The sequence below is a fragment of the Phoenix dactylifera genome, chromosome 13 (assembly GCF_051530095.1).
Source record: "Phoenix dactylifera cultivar Ajwa chromosome 13, Ajwa_hap1_PhDact_Kaust_v1.1, whole genome shotgun sequence".
NCBI classification, from domain to species: domain Eukaryota; kingdom Viridiplantae; phylum Streptophyta; class Magnoliopsida; order Arecales; family Arecaceae; genus Phoenix; species Phoenix dactylifera.
The window spans coordinates 25,648,967-25,670,470 of record NC_143202.1 but is presented as its reverse complement, the minus strand read 5'-3'; the positions used below and the strand labels follow the sequence as shown (position 1 = coordinate 25,670,470).

General features: G+C 39.2%; 1 protein-coding gene and 1 pseudogene across 2 annotated transcripts; both read right to left on the bottom strand.

The window, feature by feature from the left end:
- Window positions 1-274: 274 nt before the first annotated feature.
- Window positions 275-5,174, bottom strand: LOC120112134 (translocase of chloroplast 159, chloroplastic pseudogene; annotated as a pseudogene). The gene has a single exon (XR_015972804.1). The product of XR_015972804.1 is annotated as a translocase of chloroplast 159, chloroplastic pseudogene (transcript).
- Window positions 5,175-11,252: 6,078 nt separating this feature from the next.
- Window positions 11,253-21,504, bottom strand: LOC103713816 (protein disulfide-isomerase-like). The gene is made up of 11 exons (XM_008800843.6): window positions 21,158-21,504; window positions 19,299-19,329; window positions 18,920-19,207; window positions 18,631-18,819; window positions 18,282-18,407; window positions 16,675-16,812; window positions 16,462-16,581; window positions 16,178-16,295; window positions 14,992-15,104; window positions 12,885-13,108; window positions 11,253-11,505 (listed from the first exon to the last, which is right to left on the bottom strand). Exons 1-10 carry the CDS (start codon window positions 21,349-21,351, stop codon window positions 12,890-12,892), a joined length of 1,536 nt encoding a protein of 511 aa, XP_008799065.1. The 5' UTR covers window positions 21,352-21,504; the 3' UTR covers window positions 11,253-11,505; window positions 12,885-12,889.

The following is a 21,504-nucleotide window of genomic DNA, read 5'->3' as shown; positions in this document are numbered from 1 at the left end:
CAGGGTAATATTACATCTAGATTATTAAGATATCAACACACGATTACATAATAACAGAATGAGATAATCAATTTTCTGGATGCCAAACACTGAATGCTGTTCCAATATTATGAGACTGTGGAAGAATGTTTGGGATGATTCATACTTTCAGAGCCCTTTTGTTTCTTAAATAAGCAAAAAGAATCAAATTAATGCAATGAAGGGTAAAACACTGGGGCAGATTAAAGTAGTATTCGCAGGTAAACCATGGTAATCAGCAAAAAAGAAACACATATTTAAGTTACCATAAGGTATGCAAGCATGAAAGGCTTCACTTTCAACAAGAAAATACAAAATAATTGTGCATCTGTCACTGCTCTCTTTCAAACAGAAGTCTCCAATAGAGTTTCTTCATCCTTAGAATATATGAATAAACAATAATTCCAAAAACTGTAGAAGTTCCATATTGAAATAATAATTATCCGGGATATACTGGAAAATCCATCTCTGAAGTTATCCTCAAGAAAAGACAGAAATGGTTTATTCTCCTGATCTAACTAGTAAGCCTAAGACTCACCAGGCCGCAGACTCCTGAAGATCGCGACAGCAATTGGAAGGATTCCAGCCAGCGCAATCTGAAGCTGTTCTGAGGTGCTTGTCTTGATTGTGATCTGCCCACTCAGCTTGTTGTTCAGACCAACACGAACTGCCATCTTTGAATTCCTTCCAATGGGGAATTGAGACTGCAAATTTGCTCCCAAAGCCAAGTCATGGTGCCATCTCATGAGGGACAATCCCAAGGTTGAAAGTGATTGGCCGATTGGATGATCCTTGTCACGGAGACGTGCCTCGAAATTGGCTCCGAATGCTGTATCACCTTGTGCTCGGATAGCACCAGTGCTTGCAACCAGACTCATCCTCTTTCCAATAGAAAATTGGTCCTCAATCTTCACTCCAGTTGCTACAGTTTCCCCCAAGAAAGTAACGGACATTCCTGCAGCAGTCTTATTCTTTTTCAAGTTCTTGAATTTGGTCTCACCACAAAGGATGTATGCAAGTTGCTTCCCAACGGTCTGGATGTCAAAGCCAGCAAGTGTCGAACCACTCTCCCCATGCTTGGCTGCAACTGAGGAATCCAAATGGATGCTGAATTCCTTTTTATCCTTGGTAACTTGAACAGATATGGCAGCAGGGAATTTGCCAGCAAACGCGAGGCTCTCTTCAAGGCTGACACCATCATAGCCACAGTCATGATCCCAACCATGTGTATCCAAAACAGGCCGAGCCAAAAGCTGTGATGTGGGCTCTAGGAAGCGATATCGATAAGTAGGACTATCGCAGTCAAATGAAGGTGGCAATGCCATGTCAGGAAGCGGGACAGGCACAGTTGCAGGAACATTATCCTGATCATAATCTTCGGTCAAGTCACCGTAACTAAAATTATTCTGACCATCCTTCCCTCTCTTCTTCAACTCCTTTAGTCTTCTAAGCTCCTCCTTCCACTGTTTCTTTTGAAGAAGTTTGACTCGGTAATCATATTCATCAAAATAGGCCCTCTTTTGCTCCTTAGTGAGCTTCGCAATCTGAGATTTCCTCAGAGGTTTAAAGGGTGGAAGCTGATCATATTCATCTTCTTCTTCATCTTGATCACCATCTGAGAAGTCTTCCAAGTCAATATCAGAATCTCCATTATCAGCACCCTGATCAGTGGATAGCTTTGGGTGTGCTCTAGACTGCAAGAGTGAAGATAACAAGTAGGGAAGTGGTGGTGAACGAAACCGGAATCCAAATAACTTTCCAGGAGAAGGATCTTGAAGCTTCAAAAGAGAATTAGCTTCAGATAATATCTTCGAAGAGTAACACAGCAGTAGCATCTGAGGTCTCCAACTTACGCCATTGGGAAGCACCCTTTGCCCCTCCCTATTTCTTCTGCAAGATGGGTGATTCTCTACAAGAGCCACTGGATTCATCAGACGCATATCCCCTGCTGCTTGCCGGATGGACTGCTGAACAACATGCGATCTCTGAGATATGAACACATCATAGCTCAAGGGAGAACCATTGGGCCCATCTGGAGGAGCAGAAGCTGCATGTGTGAGAGCTACAATTGCATTAAACCATATGGACGAGCCCAAAGTGCTGGTAATGGTTCTCAACAGGGGCAAATCATTAAGATCGCGTGTTTGGGTATCAAGGCGATCTATATATAAAACAATATCGGGTGGACATTTCTTTGTGTACTTCTTAATGGATGAAAGGATCCTCCTGTTTGATGATTGGTCCATGACACAAGCTCTGAGACCTGGAGTGTCTATAACACGAATTTTAACCCCATCAACAATTCCAACAATCTCCTTCACAAAAGATGTTGCTGGTTCAAATGCATTGGTTTGGGTTTTCTCTTCACCAAATATAGTATTTATGGTTGCACTCTTGCCCACTCCAGTCTTGCCGAGGACCAGAATGTTACAAGAGAAGTCCAGATCCTCTTTTCCCTCGGCTTCAAGCTGCAAGGCCCTCTTTCTTGCATTCTCATGGCTAAAGGCTTGATTTCTTTTCCTTCCATGTCTGATACCCTCAGCAAGGTCTAGACGATAAAGCACTTGGGCAGCCACTGTGTCCTCAGGTGAGTGTCCCAACCTATGCACGAGGCGGAGGAACTTCACCTTTATCAGCTCAACCTTCTCATGCAATTTCTTTTCTTCTTCAGTCATGTCATTCTCAGGCTGAGGTGCTACTGTCAGTTCAGAATTACTGAAAAGATTTGGTTGGGAATAGTGGGGAGGAGCAGGTCTGAGTGATGCAACTGAGGACCCCAAACCTGCTGGTCTGTCAACTGAGAAGATTCTACCAGCATCTTGAGAAGTAATGGTGATGCTTCCATCTGGTGAAGAACTAGTAGCTGCTTTGAGAAGTGCAGCTAAAGCAGCAGAGTCAAAAATTTCCTTCCCATCATCCTCCTCATCAGAATCTGAGGCAACCTGCCCATCTATGTTACCTTGGTAATTCCTTGAACCGTCAAAACCAGAGTAGCTACTACTGCTTGAAGAACCATCCTTCAATCCTTTTATAATTTGTTTGGCAGTTTCAGAGCTTTCCAGGATTGCAACCCTTGCAGGTCCACCGGAAACCATGCCTTCCTCTTCTTCCTCAGCTTCATTCTGTTCCACATCATCATTGTCCTCTGTCACTTGAAAGCCATCAGTGTTAGGTTTCACTTCTTGGTCCAAAACAGAACTTGGCAATAGACTTTCGCCAGTTATTTCATTGCCATTCCCATCTTCCATCACACCTAAAGTTTTCAGGATTTCTCCATCTGATCCCCTGCTGGTAGAACCCTCAGCAAGGATAGGCAATGATTTCACCTCCTGAGCTGATACCAAATCACCACTATCTGCAGCCAACTCTGGCCCAAGCTCATCGGGTTTTGATTCTGGATCATTTGCAGCTTGTTTTGATTCAGCAATCACCTTCTCCTCCCCAGTCTGTTCATTCAGATAAGAACTTCCATCAAAAAACCCACCATCATGCTCAGCTTTATGCGCAGCATCAGAGTCCTCAGCTACCTTAGGATCCACAAGTTCTGATCTTTTAACCAAAGCCTCACCTTTCTCAACCTCACCAAAAGCAGCAATAGCAATGCTACCATGTGCATCAGAGCCCTCAGCTACCTGAGGACCGACAATTTCAGAGTTTTTATTCAGAGCCACACCTTTTTCAACCTCTGGCCCAACCTTGTTGGGTTTCGACTCTGGATCATTTGCAGCTTGTCTTGATTCAACAATCGCCTTCTCCTCCAAAGTTTGCTGATTCAGATAAGAACTTTTATCAACAAACCCACTACCATGCTCAGCAGCATCAGAGTCCTCAGCTACCGTAGGATCCACAGGTCCAGAGCTTTTAATCAAAGCCTCACCTTTTTCAATCTCGCTAACATTAGCAGTAGCATCGCTACCATGCCCATCATCAAGCATCTCCACCGAACATTGAGCTATCTCAAAATTCACAGCAAAAGAGCCCCCATTGAGATTCTCAGTCTTCCCCTCCCCATCAACACTAACACTGGATTCAGATGACACATTCTCTAGGAGTTTGGCGGGAGCTACACTTACCAATTGAAGGTTCTGATCAGAATCAACACTACCAGGAATGCCAGGTTTGGCATCCTTGACAGCATCCAGTTCGGCTGCTTCATGCTTCAATTCCTCCGCCCCTACAAGGATTTCAGTCATACCGTCAGCAGCGATCGCTCCATCTTTCTCTACCACAGCAGCATCCGGTTCAGCCTCCACAGGCTTCAAGTCCACTACTTCCCCGATAGCTGGGATTGAGACTTGTCCCAACCCAGCAATCAAGTGTTCATCTTTTCCATCACGAACTCCATTCTCCTCGACTCCATCCACAGTGGATTCAGCTGCCACGTCTTCATCCTTCACAGGATTCTGCTCCACACCAAAAAACCCACCACCAGAACTCCCCTCTGGATTAGGGTTTTCAACAGAAACCTCCTTCACTCTCTCAGACTGAATCCCACCTTCCTCGACCCCCGAAACCTCAGTCTTCAACAACCGCACACCCCCGTCTCCATCCAAGGTCTCGCCTTGATCCACCAATCTAGGGTTTTGATCCGAAGCAAGAACCCTGGCGGCGCCGGCGGACTTATCCCCGCCTACCTCACCGCCGAACCCCTCCTCCAACGCCTCGCCCTCGTTGCTCGGCAAGGGCGCTCCTTTTTCCGCCCCCAGGGACGAATCCAAGCGCACATCGTCGGGTTCGGAGGCGGTCTCAAAGCCGTCATCCCCCATGGCATCGTCGGCGTTGTTCTCCTCAGAGGAGAGGGGGCCGCCGGCGCCGATGGGGAAGGTATCCAAGGGAAAGGTTTGCGCCGAAGGGGGCGGCGATGGAGTCCCCTGCGGGGTGGAAAGAGAAGGAGATGCCGTAGAGTCCATGGCGTAAAGCTTCTATGGATTCTTTCCTGGTATTAAAAGGGAAGAAGGGAATGAACTGTTCCTCCGGTAATGGAATTGCGAGAGGAATAAACTGTTGGGAATGGAAGAAGAGACTACTCAAGCATCAGAGTAGGATAATACGAAGGGGGAAGAAGGGGTTGGGAGATCAGGGAAGGGTGAGAGCACCACAAGACAACGGGGGTACAGGAAATGGAGATAAGGCATGGAGCTGGGTTTTATTCATTGAACACTGGGATTTATTTTCGGATATTATTAATTTATTACCACAGGAGACTCCTGCACGTGCTATGCACGTGGCATAAGATAGATTGGTTTAAAACAAAAAAGGGTTTTTTTTTTTTTTTTGATGAATACCCTCTTAAAATTTATATTTATTTCTATACTCTCATAAATCACTGCTTTTACACAAATACCCTTAATATAATAGTTCTCTAACACCGTGAATAAAAATCATTTTAATTTAATTGTGGGTACATATGCAAAAATAAAAATTAAAAAAAAGGATAAAATAATAAAATAAGTATTTTACGAAGATATATATGCAAATATCAATTTTGAAAAGATGTTCTTACAATTTTTGATATTTAGGAGGATATTCATATAAAAAATCCTAGAAAAATTTCAACGATTCACACAATATAGTTTAGTTTTTCAAGATAATGTTATCCATTAAAATATTCAGCTAAATAGGTTTATCTCAAATTTATTCTTACTCTCAAATTATATGAAAGCAGTCTAATTTTTCAATTTTTAACTCTAAGAACAACCCTAACTGGATTACTCCTTCAAAAATTAAAAATACCTCTACTACCATTTTGATTAAATTTCTCTTTTTTTATATATAGAAAAGGGGCTTCAGCATTGATTGACTTGAAAGAAAATCAGGTTAAGTAAAAAAGATAGAATTTAATTCTTTCAGAAAAAATATCTTAATATATCTAAATCCTTAAAATACTTTCAGAAGAAAAGGAGAAGGAATACTTTTAAATTTAGAAACAAAGGTATGGTACAATGTATTAGAAGAAAAATTCAATTATATTTTTTATATGTTTATTTTTCAATTCCAAGAATCATTTGAATTCGAATTCTACCAATGTCAAACAAGCTACAACCATACCATCATTGATCAACAGTTCGAATTCTACCAATGTCAAACTTGTTCTCTGCCTGGGGTTCAACAAGGTCGATCACTTCACTCCCTGTGACCAGCTGAGTTTTGCTTACACTTATCTGAAGTTGAGAAGGATGAATCCTGGGAAACCTTTTCACCTTAATATGTTCAAGGTTCATGGCAACCACTACACTGACTCAGAGAATATCAATTTTGTTCATTTTCAGTAAGCTTGTCATCTAATTTTTCTAATTCTAAGGATTTTCTGTCCTCTTTGAGGCCTTTTCTGCAGTGGGCCGGCTTAAAGCGAACTTATAGGAAAGCTTTTTTTCTTTCCATTTTATTTTTGAGGCATTTACTACAATGAGCCTTCTTTAGACCGGGGTTTTTAGGCGACTGCCTAAGTTGCCCAAGGGTTGGGCCGGCCTTGGTGCTGCTCAAGAGCTTGATGGTGAAGTAAGGAGGAGGGAAAGAAAAGAAGTCAAGCAAGAGGCCAGAGGCCAGAGGCCAGAGGCAGGAGGCAACCTGCTATTTTCTGTCTTTCTTGGGTGGTAACAGTATCCAGAATAAGTGGCTCTTAAACTTTAACCACCATGCTAAAGCAATCTCCAACCTATTTGAGTATAAAGAGTAGTACCTTCTAATTATTGACTGACCACACTTGGCAGGTGAGAAGGAAAACTAATGAGGTGATCAAGTAAACAGAGTTTGAAGTGATCTCAAATACGATATATGGCGGATTGATTCCTTTTGGGAATTTTATATCCACTCCCTCCTTTGTCATGTACCTTACTTTGGGTCAAGGAACCTTCTATTATCTGTGATTCAAAGTGTAGCCACAATCATAGCAATCAAGTCTTTGTCAAGATAAAGATTTGTGGAAATCTAGCGCCTAAGCACCAGAATGCAGATTAAACAGCACATGCTTTTACTCAAACCCGGATGACTTTGTAGAATTTGTAGTCATAATTTCCAAAGGCATCAAAGCAAGATTGCACGGCATGTATTTTGTTTAGAGCCTAGGCTTCATCGAAGACTTCTCTTTGTTTGCAAGGATAGGCTGAGTTCTTTATGCTTACCAGTCTGACCAGCTCTTTTTGAGATCAAAAAGCGAACAAATTAAAGAAACAAACAAAAGAAAACAAGTACTTTCATATAGTATGACAGCTCCACCTCCTTAAGAGAAGCAGAGCTAATGCGAAACTGATTACTAATAGATAAATTGGACCATTTGTTAATTTTTTATAAAAACTTGGATCATGTGTTTCTTCCATCGAGAAGGAACAAATGGAAACTGTAATGCCCCCTACCCAAGATCGCAGGCCAGGGATTGCATAAACTCCCACATACTCATAGTAGGAAACTCTCCCTACAAGCATGGAAGGCATCTCAATATGATATTATTAATATGCAGCCGAATAATTTAACTAATAATATATAAACTTTATTTTATTAACTAACTCAACTTACAATGTCTCACAATTCTAACATTATTCTGAGGTAACACATAAAGTTAAATAAATTTTAATCTAAAATAATCCGTGCTACAGTTCTGCTAGTCGTTCTCTTAAATTGAAAAACCTCGATCTGGCTAGTTCTCTAAATTTGAAAAAAAATAAGAAATCATATAATGAGTTAGACAACCCAGTAAGCAATGATCACTTTAGCTAAACCAATCAGACAATCAAATAGATAATAATTTGCAGAAAATAAGCATATATGTTGTACTAATATATGAATCAATTTTTTTAAAAAAATATTAAATTCTTTTCATGAATTTAATTTTTTTCAAATATTCAATTTATCTTATCGATCCTGACCACATCTTTCTAGTGGCAGGGTCATAATACCGACTAATCTTTTTGCAAGGAGCTGCGCATTATCTTGCAACAAAATCTTTCATGACCGTGTATCTGCTTGCAATAGTATGTCGCTCATTACCTTGGACACAACCTTTAGGATAAATCATGTGCCAACGTATTAGCTTCTATTGGCGGGGTCCTCAACATAGCCAAGTCTAAATTCACATAGATCTAGGTTTCATATTTCAGCTCTAAAATCATGTAGTGCCAAAATCAATCAATTATATCCATAATAAGATCATATATCGTCATAATATTCCAAAATAACATATTTTGTAATAATATACTATTCATCAAATTCATACATAATAAATGATACCACTCAAAAAGCATAAATATAATAATTTAATAATTGCTGATAAATTTAAGTTATAGATGGTTCAATTAAGGCACCTCGGTTGGTCTAATCAAGGCAAAACTCATCTAATCATATTCAAATTAGGTTACAGATGGTTCAATAGAGATTGGGGATAACCAAATCTAATAGTGTCTGAGAAAGGCCAAGATTGGGGCTGGCATGTCGCCCGTCAAACATGGATCAGAACTCTTCACCATGGTTGATCCAGAATCACGAAGAGAAGTATCTTACTAGATCTATCATCTCTAAAGAGAGTAGAGAGAAAAAAATAAAGAGAGAGAAAATCGAAACAGAAAGGAGAGAGAAAGAAGACGAGAGAAATTATCTTCTTCCCCAAAATAGGGGAGAGTCTGTCTCTCCCTTTCCACTTCAATCAGAGAGGTGGGCAACCCATGGTGGCTTAGCCTCCGGCGATGGTAGCTACGGTGGCTCTCAACTGCAGTCATCGCCGATAGCGGTGGTCGGCCGGTGTAAAGAAGAAGAAGAAAAGAAGGTCAATCCACACGAATCTCAGCCAAGATCACGGCCGATCACCTAGGCCAATAGCTACACAATCTCAGGGGTCCCAACAGGCGCCAAAACCTGGCCAAACTCGGTGGCCGGTGGCAGCAAAATCCAAAAGAAAAAGGGGCTGAAACAGGGCACCCTGTTTTGGATTAAAGTTCTGGGGACTCATCGGCCCAAATCCACAGCAAATCATGCTAAAATATCAAGAGAGGAAGAGAAGAAGAATACCTACCTCAATCCAGAAAGGTAGTTCGACGGCTCCTTTCGAAAATAAATCGAGAAAGAAGATAGGAGGAGGAGCTTGGAATCAATGGCTCGGTCTCGAGCGAACTTAAAGAAGAAAAAAAGGGGCCTTTAAATAAGCAATTCTGGCCTTATCTGACCGGTCTTCGGATTGCGATGGGATTTCGATCACCATCGCGATCAGAGAGGAAGAAGACTCCCAGCCGGAGTCTTCCTCCCGATCGGCCCTCTTGTGCGTCGCATGTGAAGCCCAAGGCCAAAAAATAGCTGGCCAGTCAAGTGGACCGAGCCCAACCCCTGGAGCAAAAACCAACAAGATCCTTCAACTCGTAGGCAAGAGAAAGAACACAACGTGGAAGGACTCAAGTTTGATGGCCATGCTTTATGGGAATTGCTAACGGAGTCAACCATGCCTTTTTTCCTTCTTTTAGGCAAATCCACAAAGGGAGAAAAAAAATAATAATAAAAAAAAGCAAAAGACAAAATACAAACCGAATCCATTTGAAGTAGAAGCACCAAATCATGAGGCACCGCAGCGCTGTCCATGAGTAGACTACCATGCCTTCAGAACCATCTTGATAGTCCAACAAAATCTTGACTTGCAATCACACGTTGAGACACATAGATGCGTGAGAAAGACGGCCATATGCATCTCATGTAGGCAAAGCGCCAAACAACTGCACCTACCATGCATCTCAATGCATAATCAATGGCTGGAGCTGCGTCCCACCACCAAATGGTCCTCATATCGAACACTGAATCAAAACTAGCTCATGGGCATTTTTTGCACAAGAATTATACCACAAACGATCAAAGAGCAACTGTCAACCACAGATGCTGACACAAAGAATTCACTTGTTCCCTCAGAAGTTTGGAATAACGTGTGCAAAAAGAGCTCATAATAGTGCTTCAGCGATATGGTATTTGCTGCGCGAAAATTTCTTTGTAGATAATGATCCCATGCAAAGTTGGATCAACCAATCACACTTCAATGGGTCAAGAAGTCTTCTAAGAGAATAGAGTTAATTTGACCATTAGCTAATACAATTGCACCTGCTATATTCTGTAGCTGAAATTAGAGCTATGCAGCCTGCATGTCGGATGCCACTGATTTATGAGATTTGACGAAGCTTTACAATAGACATTTGTGGATTAACTAGGAAAGGGAACATATTAATAGAGGCTTAATATAAGTAATAGGTTCCACGAAGGGCTCCCACCTAATATAAAGATAGATTTGAAGAACGAATATTTTCGACAACTAGCATAGCTCTGAATCAATAATGTTAGACCGTGGTGTTTATTTTCTTGCTAATGCAACTAATGAGATAATTTTTTGAGACAGAACCACTTACAGCATCAGAACAAGAGGCCATCTGGTCAGAGCAAACAGGAGGAGTACCAAGGTAAACTAAGATCATCAAATATGTGTGAGTAGATGATAGAAAATGCATTAACTATGACAAGTAGTGTTTCTAGCAGGCATGCCTAAATTAACGGTCAGACTGAAGACCTATCATTAAACGCTTCACATGAATGTGCTGATACACTGTTACAGGAAAATGTTTTGGTGTGTTTTTTGAGAAGTAATGCCTTTGCATCTTAGTTTCATATCATAGTGCCTATCAGCCAACATGTACTCTTTGAATTAAATTTGAATAACACAGGAAATTTGTATCAGAATACCGTCATAATGCTAGAAGAGATAAAGTGTGTAGTCCTGCAGACAACGGTTCAGATTGAAGAGAGAAAAACAATCGATAGCAGTCACTAAATTGAATTCAAAAACCTCATTAACGAATTCACCCTTGATAGGAAGAGCTCGCTAAGAATGAAGCATAACTGGCTGACAGATAAGTTAGCTTATAGCCAGCAAAACCAAGTCCGAACTCCAAGATTTAACCATAATGTATTAGTACCTGAATTGCTCATGCATACAATCTCACAGACATGTATATCCAGAATTTTAAATATTAGAAACAAGACATCTTCGTTGCAATATATATGCAAGTGATTTTTCCTTTTGTGCGATGGAGAAAGTTAAAAAAACAAAAGGAAAAATAAATGTCCACTAATGTTGGTTGACCTGCCAAACCTTTTATTTGAATTTGTCCCGGGGGGCCAAGGACACATGTATTAGATGGCCCAGTCAACATCATAGAGTATGAACAATGTTAAATAAAAGCGGTAAAGCTTAAAGCATCAAAATTTGAGACAAGATGGAAAAACAAAACTAAGGTTCGCAACTATTAGATTACCATCAGAAACTCAAGTCAGTTGTCAAGATAAAACAAGAACATGGAAGGAACATCTGATATCCAAACCCTAAATCTGAATTACAAGATGAAATCTTCCTTGTACCGGTAGACTCGAGAAAATTTGGATAGAAAGTTCTCAGCATAATTCATGATGTTTGTCTACCCCTTCACTAGGGCATCCACATTTTCTTCCCTCCATGTGATAGTCATATTTCTTCTGGAGAAAAAAAAAATTGGTCCAGTTTTAATATTTGAGTCCAGTATTCTGCATAAATTAAATGTCCTATGCAGGTATCAAATATCTGGCAAATCTATATCAACAGCAACCACATGATTTGCATGCCAGCAAAAGCCACCAGCTTGTGGAAATTCAGCATGCCAGTGTATTTCAAAGAAATGGTTCTGTGAACTGATATTCAGAAAGATTTTTTGAGATTTTTATTTTCAAAGAAAAACATTATCATCACATATTTTCTAACCTGAAATTGGAAGTTGGTAAATAAAAAAATCAGGATAAAACGAGGACAAAACAATCCAGTTATCGCCCCTTCAAATGACATAATTACTCCCCAGCTGTTTGTGCAATTTTACAGAATCAATAACTCAAGTAAAACCATGAAGGGGATTTGTGATATTGAATAAAAATAAGTCTAGTGGCAAAGATGGCTTTTGAAGGTGCATAGCTTCTTCAATTATTGAAAGTCTAGTGGCAAAGATTTCATCATGCAGACTGTATTGAATCTCATTCTATAGTTTTTTTATCTCAAATTTCTACTTCAATAAAGCAGGTAAGAAATGGTTAAAGCAAAAGATATAAAATGCATATACAAATCTTTTTTAATGAATCCAAATAAATGACATGCTGGCAGAATTATATAGCTAATGGGAAACTGCAAGAAGAAATATCCAGGAATTATGCACCAAACAATCTGATCACAGATCCCAAATACCCTTACAAAACAATCCAACCAAAAGTTTATGAAGACAATTTGGTGTTTATTTAAATTCTAATCTCAATGAACCCTAGCACGTTCAGGCAATAAAGACAAGAAGCCAGCTTACAAGTATCCAGATTACATTTCCTTCTTGACAGGGCAAATAATTTTTAGAAATTCAAATCAGATCTCTCCTGGGTGCCAAAGTGACCCTCCTCTGTCATGTTTCTTGATCTTTGTCTCTTGTGGAGATCTGTACCCAGCCACAACCCCCTTCAGGAGTGGAGTCACCCCCCTAGAATAGTGTAATAACAACAAAATTATCATGCCACTCTCAGTTATTAAAAACCATACGCCTCTTGATCTGGAATTGCAGGTTTCCAATAATTTTTGGAAGTTATGTGAAGAATTTAGCAACTGTCTGCACATATTACCAGTAAATTAAACTATTATAACATCTCAATGCAGTTCAACAGAGAGGATTATCACAAAATAAGAATGCCATTGAAAATTTGATAAATGATAAGTTGGAAAAAGAAGCATACTGAACTATAATATAGGTAGGAATGTGGCATACCCCCAGTAACTGAGGGAAAGTTCAAGTAAAAAATTATGGTACGCACATATAACCAATTAGTACAAAATATCATACGAAACGAACCTTGATCATAGCTCATCTTTTAGAGACTCAGATTGGACAGTTGTATCCTTTTGAATAGTCGCATCCTGAATAGTTGCATCCCTGTTTTTCTGTATGAAATCAATGATGTCCTCTTTTGTCCTACCCCCATCATACTGCACAAGCTTGCCACTTGCTGAAGAGAAATACATAGTTGGATACCCCTGAACATTAAACTCCTTCGGGACATCATTTGCAGTAGCATCCTAAAAAATAAAGATTAGGGAAACATGTCAGGATTTAGAAAACACTAAAAGGCCCCAATTTTACACCATTAAAGCACAAAAGCGAATGCAACATCATAACAGAAAAATAGAAGAAAAGGTATCCCTGTTAAAAATTAGGTAACTAAAGCAAGTAAAATAATGAAAAAATCGTCCCATTTTCTGAGAAATAGCAAAGGCACGACAAAGTGAATATTTTAAAGAAATAGTCTAATAATTCAAATTTCCCAGCTTGACTAAATTTAACTCAATTTTCCACATTAGTTGCTCATTTTAACATGCTCTCTCAAGTCTCAAGCTGGTGCAAAAAAGCTGCCGATGAAAAGACTTCTAGACAAGGGGCCTATCTTGTTACATCCTAAAGCCTATAGGTCTAGAGCATGCTTCATTTGACCAAGTTGAATCAAACAAAATGGGAAACAGGTTGATACAAAAGGTGGTGTCACTCATTATATATAAATACGAAACACACAGTTCAAACTTGACTGACGACCTGTATATTAGATCTATCCATATAAATAATCTCTCTCTCTGTGATAAAACAAACACAGACACTCAACCATTGACAACATATTAGCCGATTAACGAATAGGCGATTCATCAAAAAGGAAAAAAATCTCAAAAGTAATTAGTATAAATAGATTATATTCAATGTACCAAAGGCGCATGTCATGTCATGCTAATGCACAGTGTGTCCTGAAGACTTCAAAGAGCATTAAGATAAGGGACATTGCTTACATGCATAAGCTGTTTCATAGCACACCATATTTTTTAAAACTCAATTGCACAAAGTCAGGCCTTTGGCATTCAGCAATTCGTCTACCATATATCAACAATCATGTTCCTCAAGCAACATTTTAAAGCACAATATAAATCATTTTTCCAGATTTAAAGTCAATTTTGAACCAATAGAACACCACTCCACAGTGACAACCTCTTTCAAGAATAAAGTAATAGGAAACTTCTATCTGGGGTGCCGCACTTGCCTAAGAATCTCAAAAGAAACTCACGCCCACACCTTCCCACGCTACCTATCTAGACCACCCACTTCCCCACATGAGTGCCTGCTGTCACTTCAACTGTCCAGGGAATGAACGTCCCAACTTTATCACTTGAATCAAATCCAGCAACCAAAAAAACCATACTCATCAATCTATGATCATGCCTATCATCCTAACAAAAATTCCACGTCAAGATAACCTGTTTAGATTCTCACACTGATCATCCACGTAACCTCAGGCATGTTTTCTAACTTATCCACTTGAAACCATACCGAAAGATTCTTAATGAAGATTGATATGATCTTCAATGAACATAAGCTGACTAGTATGTCAATTTTGACCATATCGTACAAATAATGTCCATCAATGTGTGGTATTTTCCAACTAAAATGCTACAGGAAATATCCATTCAGATGCCACATATTGCAAGACATTTTTAGGTCAAGATTGGGTCAAGTTCAAAGCACTACCAGGTTATGTACAATAAGGTAAACCTTTGATTGGCCTATTCCAGCTCGTTAGAACTCCACTGGCAACATTGCAGGAGTGACAAGATGAAAACGGACAAGATGATCAGCTTTCCAATTGGCAGCTTCTTGTTTTGCAAGGTCATAAGAGAAAACCCATTAAGTGTCAAACACTTGGAAGCAAACCAGTGGATCGGTCTGAATTCATCATTCTGAAAGTCTTGGGATTAATGAATCGAAATATCAAGACAACAGATCCAGCTCAAATGCGTCAATGCATGCATGCATACACAAGCCCAGCATATCGTAAATATTGCTAAACTAAAACATAATAAGAAAAGAGTAGGGAAACAAAGTCCCTATTAAAACAGCCTATCATGGATGAAAGGAAGGTTACCATCTTTGCGATAACAACATCATCATCATTTTGGAATGAGACAGCAACTTCCTCTAATATAGGCGCTAGATTCTTGCAATGACCACACCAAGGAGCATAAAATTCAAGCAGAACTGCATCACAACACTTGTGAATATCAGACCAGTGGATTCGCAGAGGATAGCAGGAAGCAACTTCAAAAAGACAAAAAAAAAAAAGAAAAGCACAACCTGGATTAAAATTTCATATGAGTGGAACAATGCATGCTTTCTTTGGCTGTCTTAAAGTGGAATACAATACCATGAATGATCACTATTTATACTGTAATACTACATACAATAGATTGTCTCCATAAAAGTCCCACTCAACTCTTCAATGAAAATGCCACAATTGTAAAGCATTACATATGTATTCTAGCATGATGAAATTCTACTTTTAGATTGCTAATTAACTAGAAATTTGGAAGCCAATTTTAATTAGAAAATGAAAATTCAATTTTGATCAAAGCACTAAAAAAGACCACCTTGGGACAACACTAGTCTGAATAATGAGAAATGTTATGACAATTTAATTTGGTAGGGACTAGGATGGAAAATATAGAAGGGCATTCAAGAAAGTGTTTGTTATGGAAAGGCAGTTTGGGGCCTAGAGGTTCAGAACACCATGTATGAGGGTTCATAGTCTGGTTTCAGCATTCTAAGGGTTAATGTATCTTTTATCTCTTACACCTCTTTAAGTTTTTTACATAATTAAAATCTTTTATTTGGTTGTTTTCGGCTCCCTGCTGCATCACCAACTTGATGATGATATAAGGAGGCCAATTTCTTCCCCATAGAGTATGCAAGCCTAGGATGAGGGATTTTTTTTTTGAAGGGTGGTGGTGGGGAGGGGGAATACTGTGAGATGCAATTTCAAGAAGCAAAGAAACCAGATGAGAAGATTAAAAAACCAAAAAAAATCAGACCATAGAATACAACTAATCATACGTGCAACTGACAAAAGAACTGCTAGTTCAGATTTGACTAATAACCGAAGGATGTATATGAAAAAATGAAATAGAATTACACTTTCTACTATTCATCTTTGCTTAAATGATCGATTTCTTAAGAACACCAAAAGTTAAAATTAAGCAGCTCCAGAACTACGAATGAAAAAGAAACAAGAACAAGGATGTCTTCGGAAAATCAAATGGATGTAAAGAGCCAACCATTTTTCCTGGACTTGAAAACCACATCATGAAGGCTGTCAGCCACAACCACCTTGACAGGTTCATTGTTAACCTCGGGAATGGGTTCTGACTTCTTGAACGGCGTCAAGCTGCCACTCTGCATGCACACAGTCAACTGAGTAAATCCAGAAATTGATTGCATAAGTTCAAGTTCATCAATGTGTTCATAGTCCAAGCACAGAGGAAGAAATCATCGAGTAAGACATCATCACAGTTACAGAATGTCATGGACATTATTATAAGACAAGCAATGAAACAATTACCAGGTAATCCTCCACCCATGTTGCAATTTGATCAGGTTCTAAATTTGGTTTGAGATATTTCTGGCCGCCAGTCTCTTGTAAGATGATGAGGGGCACTTGTTCTTCTTTGAGCCCAAAGAACTAATAATCCAACCAAATTGCACATAAAATTATCAGAAAACAATCAAACTGCATTTGTGAAAGAAGGAAAAAGATGGGGATAACGAATATAACCTGGAAGGCACCCTGACTGGCATCAAGATCACCAATCAGAAAGCTTATGTTCTTTCCTTTGTGGTGCTCGGCAACCTCATAGTACTTGGACTTAAAAGCGTCAAAATACTCATTGCTGAAATTCAGAAAGAGCATAGCCTACCCACCACCAGATGCCAACAGAAAGAACATGTCACATGTGAGGGGGAAAAAAGGAAGCAACATGAAAGATTACAGCACTAGATCATATAGATTTGATGGAAGGTAACTATCAAGCATTTGCAGATGATTGGAGCCAAACATGCACCAGAGTGATAAGGTCTCTGAACTATATCGTCAATCAAACCTTCCAGATAATTAATAGCCTGCTGATCCCAATCACATTTCAACCAAACAGATACAGTGCAAAATCTAATATAACTATCTAAAATATCTGATTGAATCCAATGAAGAAGAAGAGATACACATGAAGTTAATTTTCCAAGCAATAAGAAACAGCGGTGGATAGTATGATAGTCTTTGAAATATGGCCGAATATTGATGAAATGATTCAAGCAGACCCATCCAGATAAAGACAAATACTGCCAACATTATTTACAGAATGTATTAATGTATAAAGAAAGAGGTCATGATGAGTAAAATCCCTCTCATAAGTAAGGAGAAAAGTAAGCATTCGGAACATCAAAGAGCAAAATAAACACAAAAAGAAAGTTTTACTTTAAATTCCCACAACAACAAGAGGAAATATTCACTAATTCAATGATTTAACATGATTCAGTACTAGGGAACAAAATATAAATGCCAAAAAGAAATACAAAGGCCACATACAGAAGCTGTGCTGCCTTTTGGAAATTTACCACAGAACCTAACCAAGAAAAATTATGTCTCAAGCTTGATAATGAAACATTTCCAGAGCATTCGGAAAACTTGAACTTTCCAACAGAATAATACAACATATGGGGACTCGTTTGAGGAAGGATATCTAACATACTAAATACTATCAGATGGACCTAGCTAACAAGTTTGAAGAATAAGAACTCTGTAATTTTGACATCTCATGGTGAAAGGATTTAGGAAATTCCAAGGTTATCTTTTAATATCTTAATAGAATAAAATCATAAAATTAAGACTACATCAATGCTATGTCTAAAATTTTCAACTATACCGAACAACATCAAATATGACCTTGTTCATATGGTTCTTGAAATGGGATGTTTTCTCTTGTATAGAACATCTATATTTTGTATAATGTCCATAATTAGATTTAGAATGTATAAAGCATAGAAGTTTCATATTACAGATGCCCACTGCTGCTATAATGCTTCAATGACCTTAAAAAGCAAGTAGCAATTTAACTTCCGAGTCAGTGTGCTTAGGCCAAAAATTATAAAGGAATATCAGAAATACTACAAAATCCTGGAATAGCTGGTTATTAGGGTGGATTATAAATAAAGAGTGGATATAGGATATGCCAACATTCATCCAGTACAAGAAGTTTGGTCGTGTCAATAAAAGTTCAACTTTTGGGGTATTGACTACAGTAGAGCTTCACAAAAAATGCACCAAATTTGTGGCTTACTTCAGGTTTCTACTAAACAAATTTTTCAGAGAAGAAAAAAAATTCTTACTTTGGTATTAGGATTGTTGAAGAATTTCATGAGAAATGGACGGTTGCTGGGATCTTTGTCAAATGTGGTGACTTTAGGCACACTGGCAGTTTCAATGAAATTCTCTAAAGCATCCCCATGAAAATCCTGCATAAGATAATGATCGGTAGTTTATCAGCAAAACGGTGAACAATAGAGAGATGCTTTGCTTTTAGCAATGAGATGAATCAAAATATAAACATGCATGCCTATGTACTCTTTGTGTCCATATGTTTAATTTTGTCCAATAATTATTCATGTATATGCCTGTCACCATATGCATAATAACTGAATATTAAAACTAAAATTAACAACAAATTGTCATAGATACCTGGAAGTCAACAAAAAGTTCATCGAATGGTTTGAATAGCCTAACTACAGGACCACTGACTGTCAAATCCCCACGTGGAAGGAGCTTAGCATCCAAAGTATGACCAAAATCATAGTCTGATCGCAGTTTCTCGGCTACTGCCATAAAGTTTTTAAATTCCTCGCAAGAATAATCAGGGAACACTGCCACCTATGATAAATTTTTAGGTAGATTGAGATTCAGCATGAAGCACCATGAACCATCAAAGAGGGTAGTGGGGGAAACTTCAACAAGGATGTGGAGAACTTACAATAAAGATTTTCTTGTCCTTGATGAGAGAGCTGACATCCTCTGAGGATTTTATCTCAACTGAAGCAGGACCTACTTGTTTCTTCAGATATTCAACTATACCTTCAGCCTCCCTTGGACCTTTGTACTCTTGGATGTTATTTCCTTGATTTCTTAGAATCTTAAGTGTGGGGTAACCCCTCACCTCATACTTAGAGGCAAGCTCTTTGTTCATCTCATCATTGGCATCAACTTTTGCGAGAACAACTGGAGGGTCATCCTTGCTCAGTATCGCAGCAGCCTTCTCATACTGCAAGTCAACACATCATTAAGGAATTAGGTTGCACAGTCCCAAATACAAATAGTTAGTTCACATGGGTGATTCTGATATAAGCCATTACCTCTGGAGCAAGTCTTTGGCAATGTCCGCACCTGTCAAGATAAGAGGGTTGAGTATATCACAGTGAGTAGCATCTATAGAGAATATCACCTTATTCTTACATATAAAAACCACATATCCTAACAAAATAGAGTGTAATTTACAACTTTGGAAAATCAGTTGAAGTTGTGATCACATCAGCATTAAATTTAACAATAACAAACTATACTCAGTGAAGATTGATTCCACTATAACATTTTTTTGATTATTTTCTCTATCAATATGCTACCTTAAGGCAATCCTTAAAATTGCACTAATTTCTCAAATAAAAGAGACAGAGGAGATTCTATAACATAAAATATTTGGTCTAAAAATTATGATGCACGGCCCAACCATAAATGATAGGAGCGTGAGAGTCTATCTCTACCATGCGATATGTGAAACTCATCCTCAATCTCCTCCTACAGACAAATTGGTGAATCAAAGATAACCATAATGAAGGTGGAAGTAGAATAGTTTGAACTGCATCATCTTTCAAGTTTGCAGTTATGACATTGATAGGGGTTGTTATGCGACACACGGCTCACAGAAGGTTCATGGACCAAAGAGTGACACTCTAAAGTGGAGAAAATGATATTTTTTAATAGAGGGAGATGCATCCATATCTAAGGCATAAATGAGCCAGTGGCCCAAAATGGAAGAAGGTCAATGCATGACAACCTTTATTTCAAGATCCAAATGAAATCTATTGCCACGAGCCAATAGCAAATTTGGTGCTTACAACAATGAACCCCCTCCCCCCCCCCCCCCCCCCCCCCCCCCCCCCCCCCACCCAAACAAAAAAAAAATCAAACAAAAAAAGAACAGTGCTTTAACTACTCATGAAATTGGCACCAAAAACTTATTCCCAAGGATCTATTCAAAGATCGAACACCAGTTTGAGCACAATAAAGTGTAATGGAGCATATGGAGACGTAGATCATTTTAGAAGTGGGTCTTGCTTTGGCACCTTTCATCTTTTCTCAGGCGTTCGTATATTCTGATTGGAAGGTTGGGATCCACTGGAAAAACCAGTTGCTACCTCGCATATTACCGGAGGTGCATATGTGAAAAAGGAAGTACTCAAACGTAAATACAAATATCAAGATGATGATGGCCCATTGTTCTTCCCTCCTGAAAGAAACGAGCTGTAACAGAGACGGGGAAGATGAGGTGACACAAGGTGCAATGAGGAAGCGGAGGAAGAGAGAAGAAGGGCTTATGTTGGTCGAAACAGGGAAATGGGAAGGTCTTCTTGACGGAGTAAAATTAAGTTACGATGAGAACGGCTCCCTCTCGGCATCCCCGCTAACCTGGGCTCCTCCCTGGCCTCCGGTTGCATCCCCCGATGTCAACCTCCTCCGTGAATGGACGAGGACGAGAGACAAGGAAGAGTTCGTGGAATTTAAAACATATTAAAATCATCAACGGCCCGAGCCGGTGCCTAAATAAATTCTAATTTCCAACTATATGATCAAAATAGACACCCAAAAAACACAAAATTTTGAGATGAGAGTTCGCCAGATATCCAAAAAAATCAAAAAAATAAAAAAGAAATTGGGAGGAAACGAGTAGAAAACGAAAGATTGTGAACTTCAGCAAGAAAAAAAAAAGACAATACATTCAAAAAAAAACTAAAAGAGAAACTTGAAATCAAAATCTACATGATAGAGGCGAAAAATATGTGCCAACAAAAGAGTATCCATTCCTATACTCCCAGAGGAAAAAAAATTTCTGCTCCGAGGCCAATCCATACAGAGATCTACCATCCCAAACCATAAGAATAGGCTAACCTGAGCACAAATTAGCAGATGAAACTAGAGAAAGAGAGGATCGCGTTACCATGGGGCATAGAACTCGACGACGATCAAGGGGTATTTGGCGACGGTCTCGGAGAAGTTCGAGGCGTCGAGGGTGAGCACCGCCGTCTCCTGCACGCCTTCGGCTCCGCCCTCCTCCGATCGCGCCGGCGAGAGGGACGAGAACACGAGGAGCGCCAAGAAGGCACTGCAGATTGGCACCCTGTAAATCGCCATGGGAGCAAGAAACGAACTCAGAGGAAGAGTACTTTCCTACTCTCTCCCCTTCTTCCTCTGACGCGATCGAATTGGGGAAGAGGCGCGAGCGACCAAAGATACAGTGCTTTTTTAACCGAATAAAAAGATATAGTGCTCCTATTTTTCGGTAAA